The sequence below is a fragment of the Felis catus genome, chromosome B2 (genome assembly GCF_018350175.1).
Source record: "Felis catus isolate Fca126 chromosome B2, F.catus_Fca126_mat1.0, whole genome shotgun sequence".
In the NCBI taxonomy this organism is placed as follows: Eukaryota; Metazoa; Chordata; class Mammalia; order Carnivora; family Felidae; genus Felis; species Felis catus.
Genome location: NC_058372.1, coordinates 16,613,013 through 16,627,957, shown reverse-complemented (window position 1 = coordinate 16,627,957; position 14,945 = coordinate 16,613,013). Strand labels below are relative to the sequence as shown.

Sequence of the window (14,945 nt, the reverse complement as noted above, 5' to 3'; positions counted from 1 at the left end):
TTGTCCACACCACGAAGGGAACGGTCGCAAGAATAGTGCGAAGTCAGTACATCTTATTGGCGTAACGACAGGACTCCTAGATACATGGAAACCTGGTTCCAGATTTCCGCTCTGATGCGCCCGGGCCGTATAGAAATCGCTGAACTAGGAAGAATTTGATGATCGGTGCTGCTATGAGGTGCTTGTTAGATTTAAGCATGACAGCAGAATATAGACGTGGGCAAATTTTTTTCTGGAAAGGGCCGGATAGTGAATATTTTTAGGTTCTGTGGGTCATACGGTCCCTGCCGTGACTACTGACGCTTGTGGTTGTGGCCAAAAGCTGCCTTAGGCGGTTTGTAAACCAGCAGGCCTGCTGTGCATCGGTGAAACTTGACTGACCCGAACAGGCAGCAAGCCGCACGCGGCCAGCCCAGCAGCCGTAGTTTACCGGCTTCTGATGTAACAGGTGCTCGGCGTGGCCTGGCGTAGTAGTTACTACACTGTGTAACCTGCTACAGCAAAACGAGCAATACCGCAGAGTCCTAAGTGGTTAAGTTTGGGGAGTGGTTAACAAGTCTGTGTTCTCGTCCCCGCTGGCTTGTGATCACAGACGAGTCACTTTTCCCCGCTTTGTCTTCTGTCAGCCTAATTTCTGGGGCAGTGGCAGTCATCGTCTTTGGGGGTAGGAGCGGGGCTAAGGGGACCGCGGGGTTACATGAAAGGACTTTTATTAGCACACATAAACAAAGTCGTGTTCATGTGAGTGGGTGGGCTCTGCGTCGGTGCTACGGATATTTAAAAGGATGCCATCGTCTTCCATTCATTTAAGCTCTCCGGTCTGTCTTTTCTCTGTCACCCTAGAGGATCAACCCTGTTTAACAAGTATGTAATGATCCAGAATTCATTTTCAGGTTTCCAAACAGGGACAGTGGTCTCCCCCTTCAGGAGTTTGAAGACACAGCGCATGCAGGGAGGTAAACATTACTCTCTCCTTGTCTTGGCGAAGGAAATCTGCAGAAAGGAATCCCAGCCCTTGTTAGGTCCTCCCAAGCTGTAGGCCTGTGGCTCTGGCCAGGGAGAAAGGAAGGTCCCGAAAAACCACCCTGTGTGTCTTCCTACCCATCATGCCTCCAACTTTGGTCTGAAACTCAGCGTGATCGAGGCGAAATCAGATTAAAATGGAGCCGAATAGTTTTACCCCCTTCTCCTTAAACAGTGTATGGTTTTTGTTGTTTTTTTTTTTTTAATCTCTCACATAAACTGCATACACTGAAAATCTGTACCTATATATAAATTGCAGTGTATTTGTGGTGAAATATAAAAGGTTAGGGTACTAGTTTACATTCTTCTTGGGGATTGCATTTTGTATGTTCTCCTATTCATAATCAAAGATTCTAATGTGTGTACCTATAAACATTTCAACTCATGCATAGTCATAAGCTAGCTGCATTTCTGTAATTTATTGTTGACCTTTCGTATCACTCTGTAGTTAGATTTTTAAAATATGACATTGGAATGGGGGATGTTTAGCACAGACTCAGGAGCCAAACATAACCTGGGTTTGAATCTCAGCCCCGACACTTGTGAGCTGTGGGCTTGACACTTGAAAATAATTAACTGCATTTCACAGTTTTTAAAATTATCATCTGAGGAAATGTCACGTCCTTAACTAGTCCTTGTTTTAGTTACGATCAAATAGGATTGAGCTATGTGACGTGCTAAGCTAGATTCTACTAGAGTCCCGGTGGCCAGACCCAGAGTAGAGCCATTCAGTCCCCTTATGCACAACGAACCAAGAGATGTAAAAATAGGTGCAAGATACAAGGTAGGAACAGGTTCGGTGCTAAATATTTAACATGTGTACGTAGATCCTGGTATATTTTGGAGAAATCTCCTGTGCTTTTAAATTGACCAAGAGAAGTGTTGGCTTTGGTCTCAAGAATTCATAGTTTCTTATTAAACAATAGGAAACAAAAAAATTGCTTCGCAGAAAGAGAAGTCTTTATGACTGTAAGAACAGCAGGGAGGTGCATTTCATGCAAGCCTATCTGAATGAGATGGAATATTTGTGTCGATAGAGTAAGGACAAGACCCTGGAGTACTGACAAATTGTTTCACGCAGTTTTCCAAAAGGTTATTTTAGTCTCACAGAAAAGCTGCCGCAAACGAGTGTAGAGAGTTCCCGTGAGCTCCTCACCCAGCTTCTCCTTGTGTCGGCGTCTACATACCGCAGGACATTTGCCAACCCTGAGAGACTAACTCCAGCTCCGCGTTACTGACTAAAGGACAGAACTGACTTGAATTTCACCAGTTTTGCCACCGTTGTCCTTTTCCTGCCCCGGGGTCTCCTTCAGAGTCCCACACTGCCCTTCGTGGCCCATGCCTCTTTAGACTCTGCCAATGTGTTCCCCTGTCGCTGTTGTCTTCCGTGACCTAGATGTTTGTAGGGAATACCGATCGGTTATTTTGTAGAACGTCCTCAATTCAGGGTTTTCTGATGTCCGCTCACGATGGGATTGGGGTTGGCAGTATTAGGAAGGTGCCGTAGGGTGACTGTACTTTTGTTAGTGTTTGATATCGGGAGGTACATTACGTCAGTAGGTATTGTTGGTCATGTTAACCAGGACTCTCTACTGTTAACTTACTGCCTGTTGTCGTTGTTAAACGTTTATGGGAGATGCTTTGAGAATATGTAGATGTCCTATTTCTACATTGGTGGATCTTGCCGAGGGGGTTACTAGAACGTTCTAATTTATTAATTAGAATTTTTCTGCAGGGAGAAGTTACCATGTCTCCTTTTGTCCCCTCAGCCTTTTATTCAGTTATATCACTATGGACTCAAAGATATGTATTGTATTCTTTGGGTTATAATCTTTTACGGTGTTTTCTTGTGTACAGCTCAATAAAACGGGCCATCGAGAGCTCTTTGAGGTCTCTTCCTGTGCCCTTTCAACCTGCCCCATGTTTTGTTTTTTTTTCTTTAAGAAGTTCCTGATTTTCTAGCACCCCAAGATGTTTCAACCCCAAAATCAACCATTTCTTCAAGGCCTCTGGTTCTCTTTACCGGAGAATGGTATTTAGAAACCAAGATCTCGCTGGATGGTGTGTTCATTGCTACTGACCTGTCACTGCTTCTGAGCCTTCTCAATGGATAGCGCTAGGAAGTATATGTACATGTGCTAACTCCTACTTACACACTATTTCTGTATCTGTGTGTGTGAATACACACACGCGCACATACATGTTATGCCATATACATGAATGAAACACGAGTCCATACATGTTTCCAATTCCAGGCCAGCACCACAAAGTTGATTCTAGCATTTTCTATTTCCTTCTTTTTCTTTCACCCACAGTGAGGAACCCGGTCCTCATCTACAATGCGTTTACGTATTTGTTCAACTCCAGTGTTAATCGGTGAGCCAGTTCCCGAAATCCTAACCCACCCGAGAAGGACAGATTTAAGTTACAGTGCAGTGTTTGTGTGCAGTTCCTTTTGTCTTTAGCCTTCACCTCACCTGGTCAGAGCCCTCTTTGCGAAGGTCACCTAGGGTGGGACCTTTCTTCCCATCCCTACTGAGCGGGTGTGTGGTTCACTTGTACTTCAGTTAGGTCATCTATCTCAGCCCGCATTTATCTTGGATTCTTCCCACATCCTGGCTGACGATGCTTCTATTTACATCCCATAAAGTTCACTTCATTGTTTACAGCTCACTCTATGGCAGTCTTTGACAAATGCAGAGAATGGTGTGTCCACCCCCACGGTTCTGTCACCCCAGAAACTCCCCTAGTGCCATTCCTTCATAGACAACTGCTTCTCTTACCCAGCAACCCCAAGCACCACTGATCTCTTTTCCAGAGTGCATATAAAAGGGAAAATAGAGTACGTAGCTTTTCGGGTCTGGCTTCTTTCACTTAGCATAAGGCAAGTAAGAGTTATCCATCGTTCATTTCTTTTTATTGTTAAGTAGTATTCCATTGTATTGATGTGCCATGATTTGTTATCCACAGACCAGCCAAAAGATCTGGAGTGCCGCTAGTATTTGGCAAATATGAATAAACTTGCTATAAGACATTCATGGGGCTCCTGGGTAGCTCAGTCCGTTAAGCATCCGACTTCTTCTCTGGTCGTGATCTCGCAGTTCACGAGTTCGAACCCACATTGAGCTCTGTGCTGACAGCCCAGAGCCTGGGGCCTGCATCAGATTCTGTGTCTCCCTCTCTCCCCCTCCCTGCTTGCACTCTGTCTCTCTCTGTCTCTCCAAAATGAATAAATGCTAAAAAAAAATTTTTTTTAAAGACATTCACGTATAGGTTTTTATATGAATTTAAATTTCCATTTCTGCAGGGTTTCATACTAGGGGTAGGAATCTCTGGGTCATGTGGCTGGTATAGGTTTAGCATTATAAGACTGTCCAGACTGCTTTTCAAAGTGCCTGCACCATTTTACAGTCTCACCAGCAATGCATGGGAGCTGAGTTATTCTGTGACCTTCCCAGCACAGTTTGAAAAAAACTATTCTAACAGGTTTACAGTGGTATTTCGTTGCAGTTTTAATTTGCATTTCTTCAGTTGATGATATTGAGCATATTTTCATATGCTATTTGTTTTCCAGATGTCTGGAAAAGTATTGGTGAAGTATTCAGAAATTTTGCCCATTTTTCAAGTGGGACATGTATTTATTGTTGAATCTTAATATTTTTAAAAAATATATCCTGGAAATATTTTCTTTGTCAAAAATGTAATTTGCAGAAGTGGTCTCACCATCTATGTCTGTCTTTTTGTTCATTTTTGCAATGTCTTTCTCAGAGGAAAAAAAAAATGAATGTTCAGGTTGCCTAGTTTATCAATTTTTTTTTAATTGTGCTTTTGGTGTCCTACGTAAGAAACCTTTGTCTACCCTAAGGTTACAGATTTTCTACAGTTTTCTTTGAGAAGTTTTACAGTTGTGTATTTTACATTTAGATATATGATCGGGTTTGAGTGATTGTGGAAGATATAAAGTATGTGTCATGTTTTTCCTATGTGGATGTCCATTCGTTTCAGTGATATTTATTGAGAAGACTGTCCTTTCCCCATGGAGCTACCTTGTTTTGTTTTGTTTTGTTTTGTTTAATTTATTCACTTTTGAGACAGAGAGTGTGAGCTGGGGAGGGGCAGAAAGAGAGGGAGGGAGGGAGAGAGAATCCCAAGCAGGCTCCATACTGTGAGCACAGAGCCCGAAGCGAGGCTTCAACTCACAAACTGTGAAATCATGACCTGTGCCAAAATCAAGAGTCGGATGCTTAACTGACTGAGCTTTTTTGTGAGATTTTTATTGCAGTTGTATTGCATCTATAGATTGAATTTGGGAGAAAGGCTACCTTAACAATATTGAAACTTCCAGTCTGTCTATGAATATACTAGATGTCTTCATTTACTTCTGTCTTTGGTTTCTTTAACTAGTATTTTGTAGTTTTCAGCCTACAAATCCTGCACATTTTTAAATTTTATTCTTTTGGTGCTATTTTAAATAGCATTGTGGTTTTTTTTCAATGTTTGTTTATTTTTGAGAGCGGGAGAGTGCACGTGCACATACAGCTGCGTGCCCGTGCACACATGGGGGAGGGGCAGACAGAGAGGGAGACACAGAATCCGAAGCAGGCTCCAGGCCCCGAGCTGTCAGCACAGAGCCCGACGCAGGGCTTGAACTCACAAACCACAAGATCGTGACCTGAGCTGAAGTCAGACGCTTAACCGATTGAGCCACCCAGGAGCCCCAAATAGTATTGTATCTTTAATTTTGAATTCTAGTTGTTCATTGGTGGGCAATAGACTTTTTAATAGATTTATTATCCTTTTAATATCTATGGGTTTGTAGTAATATCCCCTTTTTCTTTCCTATTGCTGGTGATTTGTATCTTTTTTTCCCCCTTGGCCAGTATTACTAGATGTTTGTCAATTTTTTTTTTCATTTCTTTCCCCAAAGACCCAGCTTCTGGTTTTATTGGATTCCTGTTTTTCTTTTTTCAATTTCTTTATTTCTGTTCTCATCTCTGTTATTTCCTTTCTGCTCCCTGCTTTGGGTTTAGTTTTGGTTTCTCTTTTTCATTTCTAAAGGGGAGAACTTAGATTATTTATTTGAGACCTCTCTTCTAACAGAAGTGTTTGATACAGTAAGTTTCTCAATAATCACTTCTTTAGCTGCATGCCACAATTTGAGTGTTATATTTTAATATTCATCTAGCTCAGGAGCGCCTGGATCGTTCAGTCAGTTAAGCATCCAACTTCAGTGGAGGTCATGATCTCATAGTTCATGAGTTCAAGCCCCACATCCATCTCTCTATCAGCACAGAGCCCGCTTCAGATCCTCTGTCTCCCTCGCTCTCTACCCCTCCCCCATGCTCTTTCTCTCTCTCAAAAATAAATAAACATTTTAAAAATATAAACTCATCTACCTCAAAGTATTTCTGACCTTTCTTTGAGACTTGCTCTTTGACCCACAGATTATTTAGGAATATGTTTCGTAAGTCTGGAATATTGGAAGATTTTCAGGTATCTTCCAATTATTGATTTCTAGTTTGATTCTGTTTTCATCTGAATACTTACTCTGTGACTTTTATTAACTTAAATGTGTTGAGGTTTGCTTCGTAGCTCTGAATATGGCAGAGATTGGTGAACATTCCATGTATACTTATAAGGAAAGCAGAGTGTGTTATTGCTTGGAATGTTCTATAACTGTCAGCTGGGACTAGTTAATTGGTAGTGTTTTTCAGGTCTTCCTTCTGTGTTGTCACTCATTTTCTGTACACTTGTTCCATCACTTACTAAGAGTGGGATGTTAAAATCTTCAACTCTAATTGTGGATTGATTTATTACTTTTTTCAGTTTTAGCCCCATTTATTTTGAGGCTCTGGTTTATTAGTTGATATACATTTAGGATTATATGTCTTTTATCATGATGTAATGTTCCTGTTCATTCTTGATAGTATTCTTTGTTCTGAAATCTACTTTGCCTGGTACTGATACAGTTTTTCCAGCTGTGATTTCGTTAATGTTGTAAGGTATACTTTTGTCCAAACTTTATTTTCAATCTGTTTATGTCTTTCTGTTTAAAATGGGGTTTTTTTTTTTTGTATATAGTATATATACTTGGCACTTGCTTGCTTAATCCAGTCTAGCAATTTCTCTCTTTTAATTAAGGTGTTAGACCTGAATTCCTTTTAATGTTATTTTTCATGTAGTCGAATAAAACCTACCACCTTGCCACCTGGGTGTGTTTTTTTTATTTAATTTTTTTTCTTTTTATGACTTAATTGCGCATTTTTTTTATGACCCTGTTTTATCTCCTCCTTGACTTTGTTATTTACCCCTTTTTAGAAAATTTAGTTGTCATCCTTCACATAATGCTGCATTACTTCACATGCAGCTTAGAGACTTTGTAACTGTATTCACAGTACCTCCTTTCCGTTATTTGTGCTGTTGTGTTCATACTGTCTACGTTTACCGGTGCCGTAAACACCCGCTCCATTATGTCTGCCGCAGATGTTCAGTTGTCTTTTAGAGCAAGCAATTAGCACTTTACAGAAAGAATCCTTATTCTGCTTCTGATACTCTTCAGCTTTTTGTGTCGATCCACATTCCCTTCTGAGCCCGTATCCTCTCTGCCCAAAGAGTTTCCTTGAACATGTACTGTCAAGTGAGTCTACGGGCAGTGAATCCCCTCCGTTTGTATTTTTCTAAGAAAGTCTGCATTTCTCCTTCGTCTTTGAGCACCGTTTCCGTTGAGCATAGAACTCTGGGTTTGGCCACTTTCTTGTTGTCACTGTTACTTTGTTTTTCATTTGTAGCATCTCACTGCCTTCTCCGTCACCTGTGTCCAGCTCTCAGCTGAAATTCCCACTGGACCCTGCGGGTGGCCCACAAGCCTTTAACCCATCAATTATTTTGAATTCTCTGATGCTTCTGACGTCTGTGTCCTATCCGACTGGTTCTGATTGCTTTTTCTCTTCTGCATACGTTTTTTTTCCCTGCCTTTTTGTATGTCTCGTAATTTTTGTTACGAGAGCTAGACATCTTGTGTAAGACAGTGGAGACTACGTAAATAGGCTTCCTGCCTCTTGACAGGTGTGCCTCTCCTGCCGGGCCTTTAGTGTGGGCATCAAGACTTTTTGTAGTTAGAAGTGGGGCTGCAGGTGCGTGAAACGTTATATATACGGCAGGCTTCCAGCACCAGAGGCTTCAGATTCCTCTAGACTAAACTTGTCTTTGGGGGAGGAGGGGTTGATTAGGAGGGCAATGCGCATTTCAGTCCCAGTTTTAGGTGTCTCAGTGAGTGTCGCTCTACACATTCCCGTTCATCTCCTATCCCTCTCCCAACAGTTTTCGGCTGTCACCCGTTACGTAAAGGTCTTAGCTTGGCATTTAGGGGTGAGGAGGAGGACAGGATGCCCTCGGGTTCCGATTCAGCCTCAGACTCCCACATGCGCCATGATTTTAGGTTTCTGGGCCGTGGCGCTTGTGTTCTCCCACCACTCCCTCAGCTGTTGTGGGGGACTCAGCTGGTAATCTTGTCCTTCCTCAAGGAGTAGAGCTGTGTTTTTTCTCCTGTTCATCCCCTCTCCCACTGCAGTAAGTTTTCACTAGGTTCCTAAGAGCAGCAGTGCTTGTGCCCTTCCCTCCACAGTGTTTTTCCCTAAAGGAGCGAGAGGAAGTGGATCCAGGTGGAATGTCTTGTTCCTTCTCTCTGGCTACGGCGCCTGTCCCCCAGATCTGGACAACAGGGGATACTTCACACTCTTTCCTGTGACGACTTAAATGGGGTTCATGGCATAGAGCCTGCAGGAAAGAGTAGCTTCAGAGGATTCACACAACGTGGGCAGCCCATACTTGGCTCTGACCAGCCTGTCATCTGTTGAACAGCAACCTCCCGGCCAGTGTCCCATCGCACACACCCCAGATGATGCTGGCTTATGTCTGCTCTCTTCCCACAGACACCGTCTCTGTGTACAGTTTGGAGTGTTTGATTGACGGGGAACTCAGCTTTATAGGGAATATTGAAAAAGTCATCAATATGAAGATAGCCTTGTTTGTTTGTTTGTTTAAGATAGAGTAATAATTTTTAAGTGAAAGCACATCTCACCCTAGTTGGACTTTGGAGCCGGGCTCGCCTCTGGTGAAGTCAGCCCCCCTGTCTGGTAACCTGTTCCTTGGTCATCTCATGTCTTTGGATTTTCTTTCCCACTTTCCCCTCAGTCTCTTAAAATGTCTGACTCGGCACTGTTGGAGCAAATTCAAAACAAACTGGGAGTGACTCCAATTTTAGAATTTCAACCATCTGATAGGGGTCAGGAGAGCTATCTGTGAGGCTGGGGGCAGGCCATTTACCCAGAAATCACCCATTCCATCTGTAGCACGGGCGCCTGGTGGGATTCAGGATATTAGCATTATTTCATAGCAAAACCAGCAGAACCCTCAAAGCAAAAAGCATATGAAATCATGTGTTAAGGTAACCTAAATGAATGTGTTTTGTCCTTGAATGTTTTAATTGTAAAAGTAACGTGCTTGAGATCAACAGCAGAAAAGTTCTAGTCCATTCCATCCTCTTGAAATAATCAGCCTCCAATGGTTTGGTGTCGATCCTTTGAGACTTTTCTCTAAGAACTTGGTAATATAGAAGGAATAGTAAAATCAATTAATATGCAGACCATTTGGGATATGCAGGAAGCAAACGTGTTGCTTATTTCCCTATTATTTTTCCTGCTCAGAAGGTATACATAAATGCAGAATGTTAAAAGTACGTGTAAATGACAGAACGGTTCGCAGCTAAGCTGAATACATTCTGATACCTTCTTTATTTTAGCTCAGCGCCAGAGATTTGGGGTAGAGGTGTTGCATTCATCCGCCATTTAACTTTTTAAAAGTTTATTAGCTTTCTAAGGGAAAGAACCTCTAATTTTGTGGGATTCTGAACAGATAAAAATTTAAATCCAGTTTCCACATGATCTTTCGAGAATTAAGAAACTATTCCCCGGACCTTCCTGAATCTTCTTTGTTAAACACGGTCCCGTGTGACGTTATGAGGCTGATACTAATGACTCTTATTAGTTATGGTTCCTCTTCCTGTGAGGAGCGAGTTGGATTACCATAGGGAAAAAATGACAGGAAAATTTAGCACCTCTCTTAGCGAAAAGAAAAGAAAAAGATAGAAGTCTTAAGTCCTAGAGAGTATTACTACCCAGAGCACAATGGAAACCTCTCTAAAATACTATCCAAATATCAGTTCACATATCTCATAGAATTATCAAATAAAATTATTGGGCTCACAAATCCAAATGCCATCAGTTTGTTTTGCTTTTTGTTTCAGTTTGTTCAAAAGAGAGGCAGAGAAGTAGCTAGAGCTCAGGAAGAGTTGTGTTGAACTCTGTCAAATTTTTTATATCTTCCCGTCTTCTTTAACGGTTGAGTCCTTTACGGGCTCTGTGCTGACAGCTCAGAGCCTGGAGCCTGCTTCCGGTTGTGTGTGTGTCTCTCTCTCTGCACCTTCCCTGCTCGTGCTCTGTCTCTCTCTGTCACTCAAAAAATAAATAAACGTTAAAAAATTAAAAAAAAAATAGTTGAGGCCTTTATTTCTGATTTTCTTGGTATATTATCCTCACCTGCCTAACCTCCCGAGGCCCATTTCACATTCTGCGTCCCTGACAAGTGTACTGGCCATGCCACTCTCTGTCAGTGCCCCCGCTTGTCCGATTCCTGGCCCGACTGACTGATTCTTCCCCCTGCCACCCTTCCTCGGCTAAACTGGAGACTTTCTGTGAGTAGGGCCCTTCTCTGTTATGGTCCTCACAGCATTGCCAAGCTTACAAAAACTAAAAGAAAATAAAAGGCTGCACCTGTCCACATGCGAAACATGCTATAACATCGCCCCTCGGTTGTTTTTATTAGATGAGAAGCAAAGATTCGGTTTCGAGCGGTCTGGGTATGACCTTGAAGAGTCGGATGGCCCGGATGAGGACGATAACGAAAATGAAGATGACGATGAAGACAGTCAGGCTGAATCTGTCTTGTCAGCGGCTCCCTCCGTTACGGCCAGCCCGCAGCATCTTCCGTCTAGAGGTGGCCTCCAGGATCCTGGGAGCGCAGAGGAGGACGTCAGGATCACCGACTGCTTTTCTGGGGCGCACACGGACCCGATGGACGTTCTACCCAGAGCCTTGCCCACCAAGATGACCGTACTTAGCACGGTGCAGTCAGACCACAGCCGGAAGACGGAGTCTCCGGTGAAGACCGGGCCGCACGCCGCGAAAGACGGAGAAGAAACGGCTACTCCCGTCGACTCTTCTAGGTCACCTGAGGCTGCGCCCAGGTCCCCGTGTCACCAGATGTCTGTAGACTACCCTGAATCAGAAGAAATTCTGGGAAGTTCTGTGGCCGGAAAGAACACTACTTTAACCCAGGTAAATGTCTTGTTGTAGGGTTTCCCCACAGGGGGATCCTCCTGGCTCAAGAAAATAATGTACTTAAGTTGTTGGTTTTTTTTTTAAATTTATGGCTAAGTCAGTGGGTTCAAGAGCAAGTTTTGGTTGTATTTAAAGGCAAAGGACTTCATTTATGCCCCCTGGATTCTTGCTAGGTATTTTAATCAGAGGTCACATGTTACTTCACATAAATCTGTGAAAGAACCAAATGGTTCTCTAAAACTACACTCCTTTTTAAAAATATATATGTTCCAATTGGGAACCTGACTTTTGGGACCTATTTATCCCCCTCGCTTGCCCTGAATTGTTTTTCCAGTGGCATCGATTGATGTGACGGGATCTGTGCTAAACTACCCAAACATTTTGCACTTTGCCCCTGTCGACACGACAGCGACCAGTGTCTGTGGCAAAGGTAATGCGGCCCCCAAAAATGTATCAAGCAGTTCACTTTGCTTGAATGATGGAATCGCTGTGACAGCTTGGGAAAGCTTCCTGCCGGAGAAGCAGCTCGGGGCCAGACACGGGCCTGCAGAAAGCCACCCTCCGTGTGCTTTTTACCCCTGGTGGCTCATGAGGAGTGTTGAATTCTATGCCGAATATATTCATCCCACTGACCTCTTAACGTCTCTTACCTTCTCTTATGTCTTGTATGTATTGACGATGGCCATAGGGTTTATTTCTAAATGTGGCAGATCTTGGTTTGCTAGGTAACACTGGAGAAAACGAAAAAGTCTGTGAAAGCTCAGATTTCTATAGGCTATTCTAAATTAATATGATTTAACATAATTGCATTAATATTTAAATTATACTTGATATTTAAATTAAATTACTTCCAGACTGGTCACCTGTGTTCTCAGCTTCTCTATCCCAGATCACTTACATACCTGCCAGCGCCTGGAAGTCTGGTCTTCAGTAGACCTTTCACAAACATAGGAAGCAAGGGAGGGAGGGAGGGAAGAGGTGAAGGTAGGAAAAGAGGGGAGGGGAGGAAGGGAAGGGGAAGGGAAAGGGAAGGAGGAAATTTGCAAAACTGCAAAGTATTCCATGAAATGCGTTGCTGGTCCTTGCCCTGGAGATTAAAGACATAATAGATTTTTTAGTTGGGAATTTCTTTTTTATAACGAAGACATCATTTTTTAGCAGGCCTGTCATTTTTATGTGAATATACATGCTTTCTCCCCGTTAGGAAGAGGAGATTTTACGCTGGCAGTTTCGCTGGAAAGGGGTTTTGTCTGTTGTCTTTCAGGGCACCGCTTGCGTGCCACGACCGCCTCCTGCCGCTGAGCGCGGCCCGCACACAGCAGTGGGGGCTCCCTCAGGGGCCTCGCCTCAGCCTGACGCCCAAGAGCAGAAGCAGCAAGTGACCCTCCAGCCGCCTCCGGGCCTGCCCTCTCCCCAGACTCATCTGTTCAGCCACCTCCCTCTGCATTCTCAACAGCAGTCCAGGACACCTTACAACATGGTTCCAGTCGGGGGAATCCACGTGGTCCCCGCCGGCCTCACGTACTCCACGTTCGTGCCCATTCAGGCGGGGCCGATGCAGCTCACGATCCCCGCGGTCAATGTGATTCACAGAACTGTGGGCCCGCCCGGGGATTCGGTCGCAGAAGTTTCCGGCGCTCCCAGCCCCGCGGGAGTGGCCGAACTGAGCGGCGTGGTGCCGTGTATTCCCATTGGCCAAATCCGCATGCCGGGCCTTCAGAACCTCAGCACGCAGGCCTTGCAGCCGCTGCCGTCGCTGGGCGTGGAGACCGTCAACATCCTGGGCCTGGCCAACGCCAACGTGGCCCCGCAGGTGCACCCGCCGGGGCTGGCGCTCAGTGCCGTGGGCCTGCAGGTTCTCACCGCAAACCCCTCCCCGCAGAGCAGCCCCACCCCTCAGGCGCACATTCCAGGCCTCCAGATCCTGAACATTGCCTTGCCCACTTTAATCCCCTCTGTCGGTCAAGTGCCCGCCGACCCGCCGGGGGTTCCCGAGATGCCCCCTTCCCAACCCACGGCGCGGGAGGCGCCCCCCAGGCCGACTTCGGGAGCCTGCGCAGATCAGGGCGGCGGGGCCTCGTCTCCTCAGGGGTCCCCCCAAGTCCAGCGGGAAAATGCAACACACGTTCTAGATGCGTCTGCCCCCGCGAGAGACTCCGGTCGGCCCGACGGCTCAAGGAAAGCGGACGCGGGCAAGGCCGCCGCCGTGAATCACGTGAAGCCCAGGCAGGAGCTCGCCCCCCTGCAGGGCAAACCAGCCGCCTCGGCCGAGCCTCTGCTGCAGGTGCGTCCCGAAGCTTCCCTGGAGCCTTGCGGCCTGCGGACTCGCTCCCCCGAGGGGCAGGTGCCCGGGCCCGCAGCGCCGCCCCGAAGGCAGGCCACCGCGCAGTTCAGCGACGTGAGTAGTGACGACGACGAGGACAGGCTCGTGATCGCCACCTAGTGGGCCTCGACTTGGGGGGGTTTGGTTTGGTCTGGGCTTTTGGTGGGGTTGGTTTTGGGTTTTTTTTGTGTTTTTTTGGTTTGTTTGTTTTTTTTTTTTTTATATAACACTTAAAGGTTTCTTTGAAAACCCTCCTTTCCTTAAAGCACATTTTTCTGACATAAACTCATGACTAATCTTTGTGCAATCATGAACTTTTGACCAATAATTGTTGTTTTGTGTCCGCTCCAGCCATTTTTGTACATGTTGTATAGACACTTGTGCCTTTTAGGAGTTTATGTTTAGAAGCTGTACAGATTGTTGAATATCTATATACATAAAATATATATTATATATGTATATGAAAACCAGGTAGTTATTTGTGTTTAGAAAGAAAAAAAAACCCTGTCAAATAAATCAAATGATTAAATTATATGTTGCACTGTTAAATATAAATTTTTATGGCTATGGGGCAGAGTTTCTGTGTATAAATTAGTATGTAAACTCCATATTTATTGTATTCATATTAGTCTTTGAAAATGGGTCTGTCCTTCCTGTGTAAGACAGTAACTTTACACTTCAGACAGATTTTCTGTGTCATGAAATGTTTCAGTAAAATATTGTTTACTGACTTTACCTTTGCTTCACTTGTGCCTTCTTTATATGTTTGGCGATCAGTAATCTGTGTTCCGAAAATAGCCGTAGGTCACATTCTGTCTACGCTCAGCCTCACCCTTAGTTTTGAGAAACGGGGGCTTTACCGGTGTTACTGCCGTGCGAAACTCCGTGAAACCCACCCAGCTGTGAGGAGTAACTTCATAGCCATGAACTCCTAGAAGGTTCGCTACTTAGAACTCTTTTTGTAAATGCATATGGCACAGAGCCTGGAATGGGCAAACTTCCTCAATGCAGGTGGGACCATTTCTGGTAAGCAGAAAATAAGTTACAAAAACAGTTGTCCTGAGAACTTGGCTGAGGCCCGTGCTCCACCCCCAGGTCTGTCCAGTAGCCGCGGCCTCTTTCTTTCCCTCATAATAAGTCCTGCTTTTTTACGCTCCGAGAGCTCTCTGACCAGTACCGAACCACAGAGGGCCCAAGATTTA

At 44.5% G+C, this 14,945-nt stretch overlaps 1 protein-coding gene across 7 annotated transcripts in view; it reads left to right on the top strand.

Moving 5' to 3' along the window:
• Positions 1–14,478, top strand: part of HIVEP1 (HIVEP zinc finger 1) — a 148,714-nt gene extending 134,236 nt beyond the window's left edge. For 6 of the 7 annotated variants that reach the window (XM_045057111.1, XM_045057114.1, XM_045057112.1 and 3 more), the window contains 2 exons: positions 10,906–11,417; positions 12,625–14,478. In XM_045057111.1, the coding sequence (XP_044913046.1) occupies positions 10,906–11,417; positions 12,625–13,863 (1,751 nt within the window). In that variant the 3' untranslated portion in view covers positions 13,864–14,478. The remainder of the gene's footprint in view (positions 1–10,905; positions 11,418–12,624) is intronic. The other variant, XM_045057116.1, reaches the window with a different exon arrangement.
• The last annotated feature ends 467 nt before the right edge of the window (positions 14,479–14,945 follow it).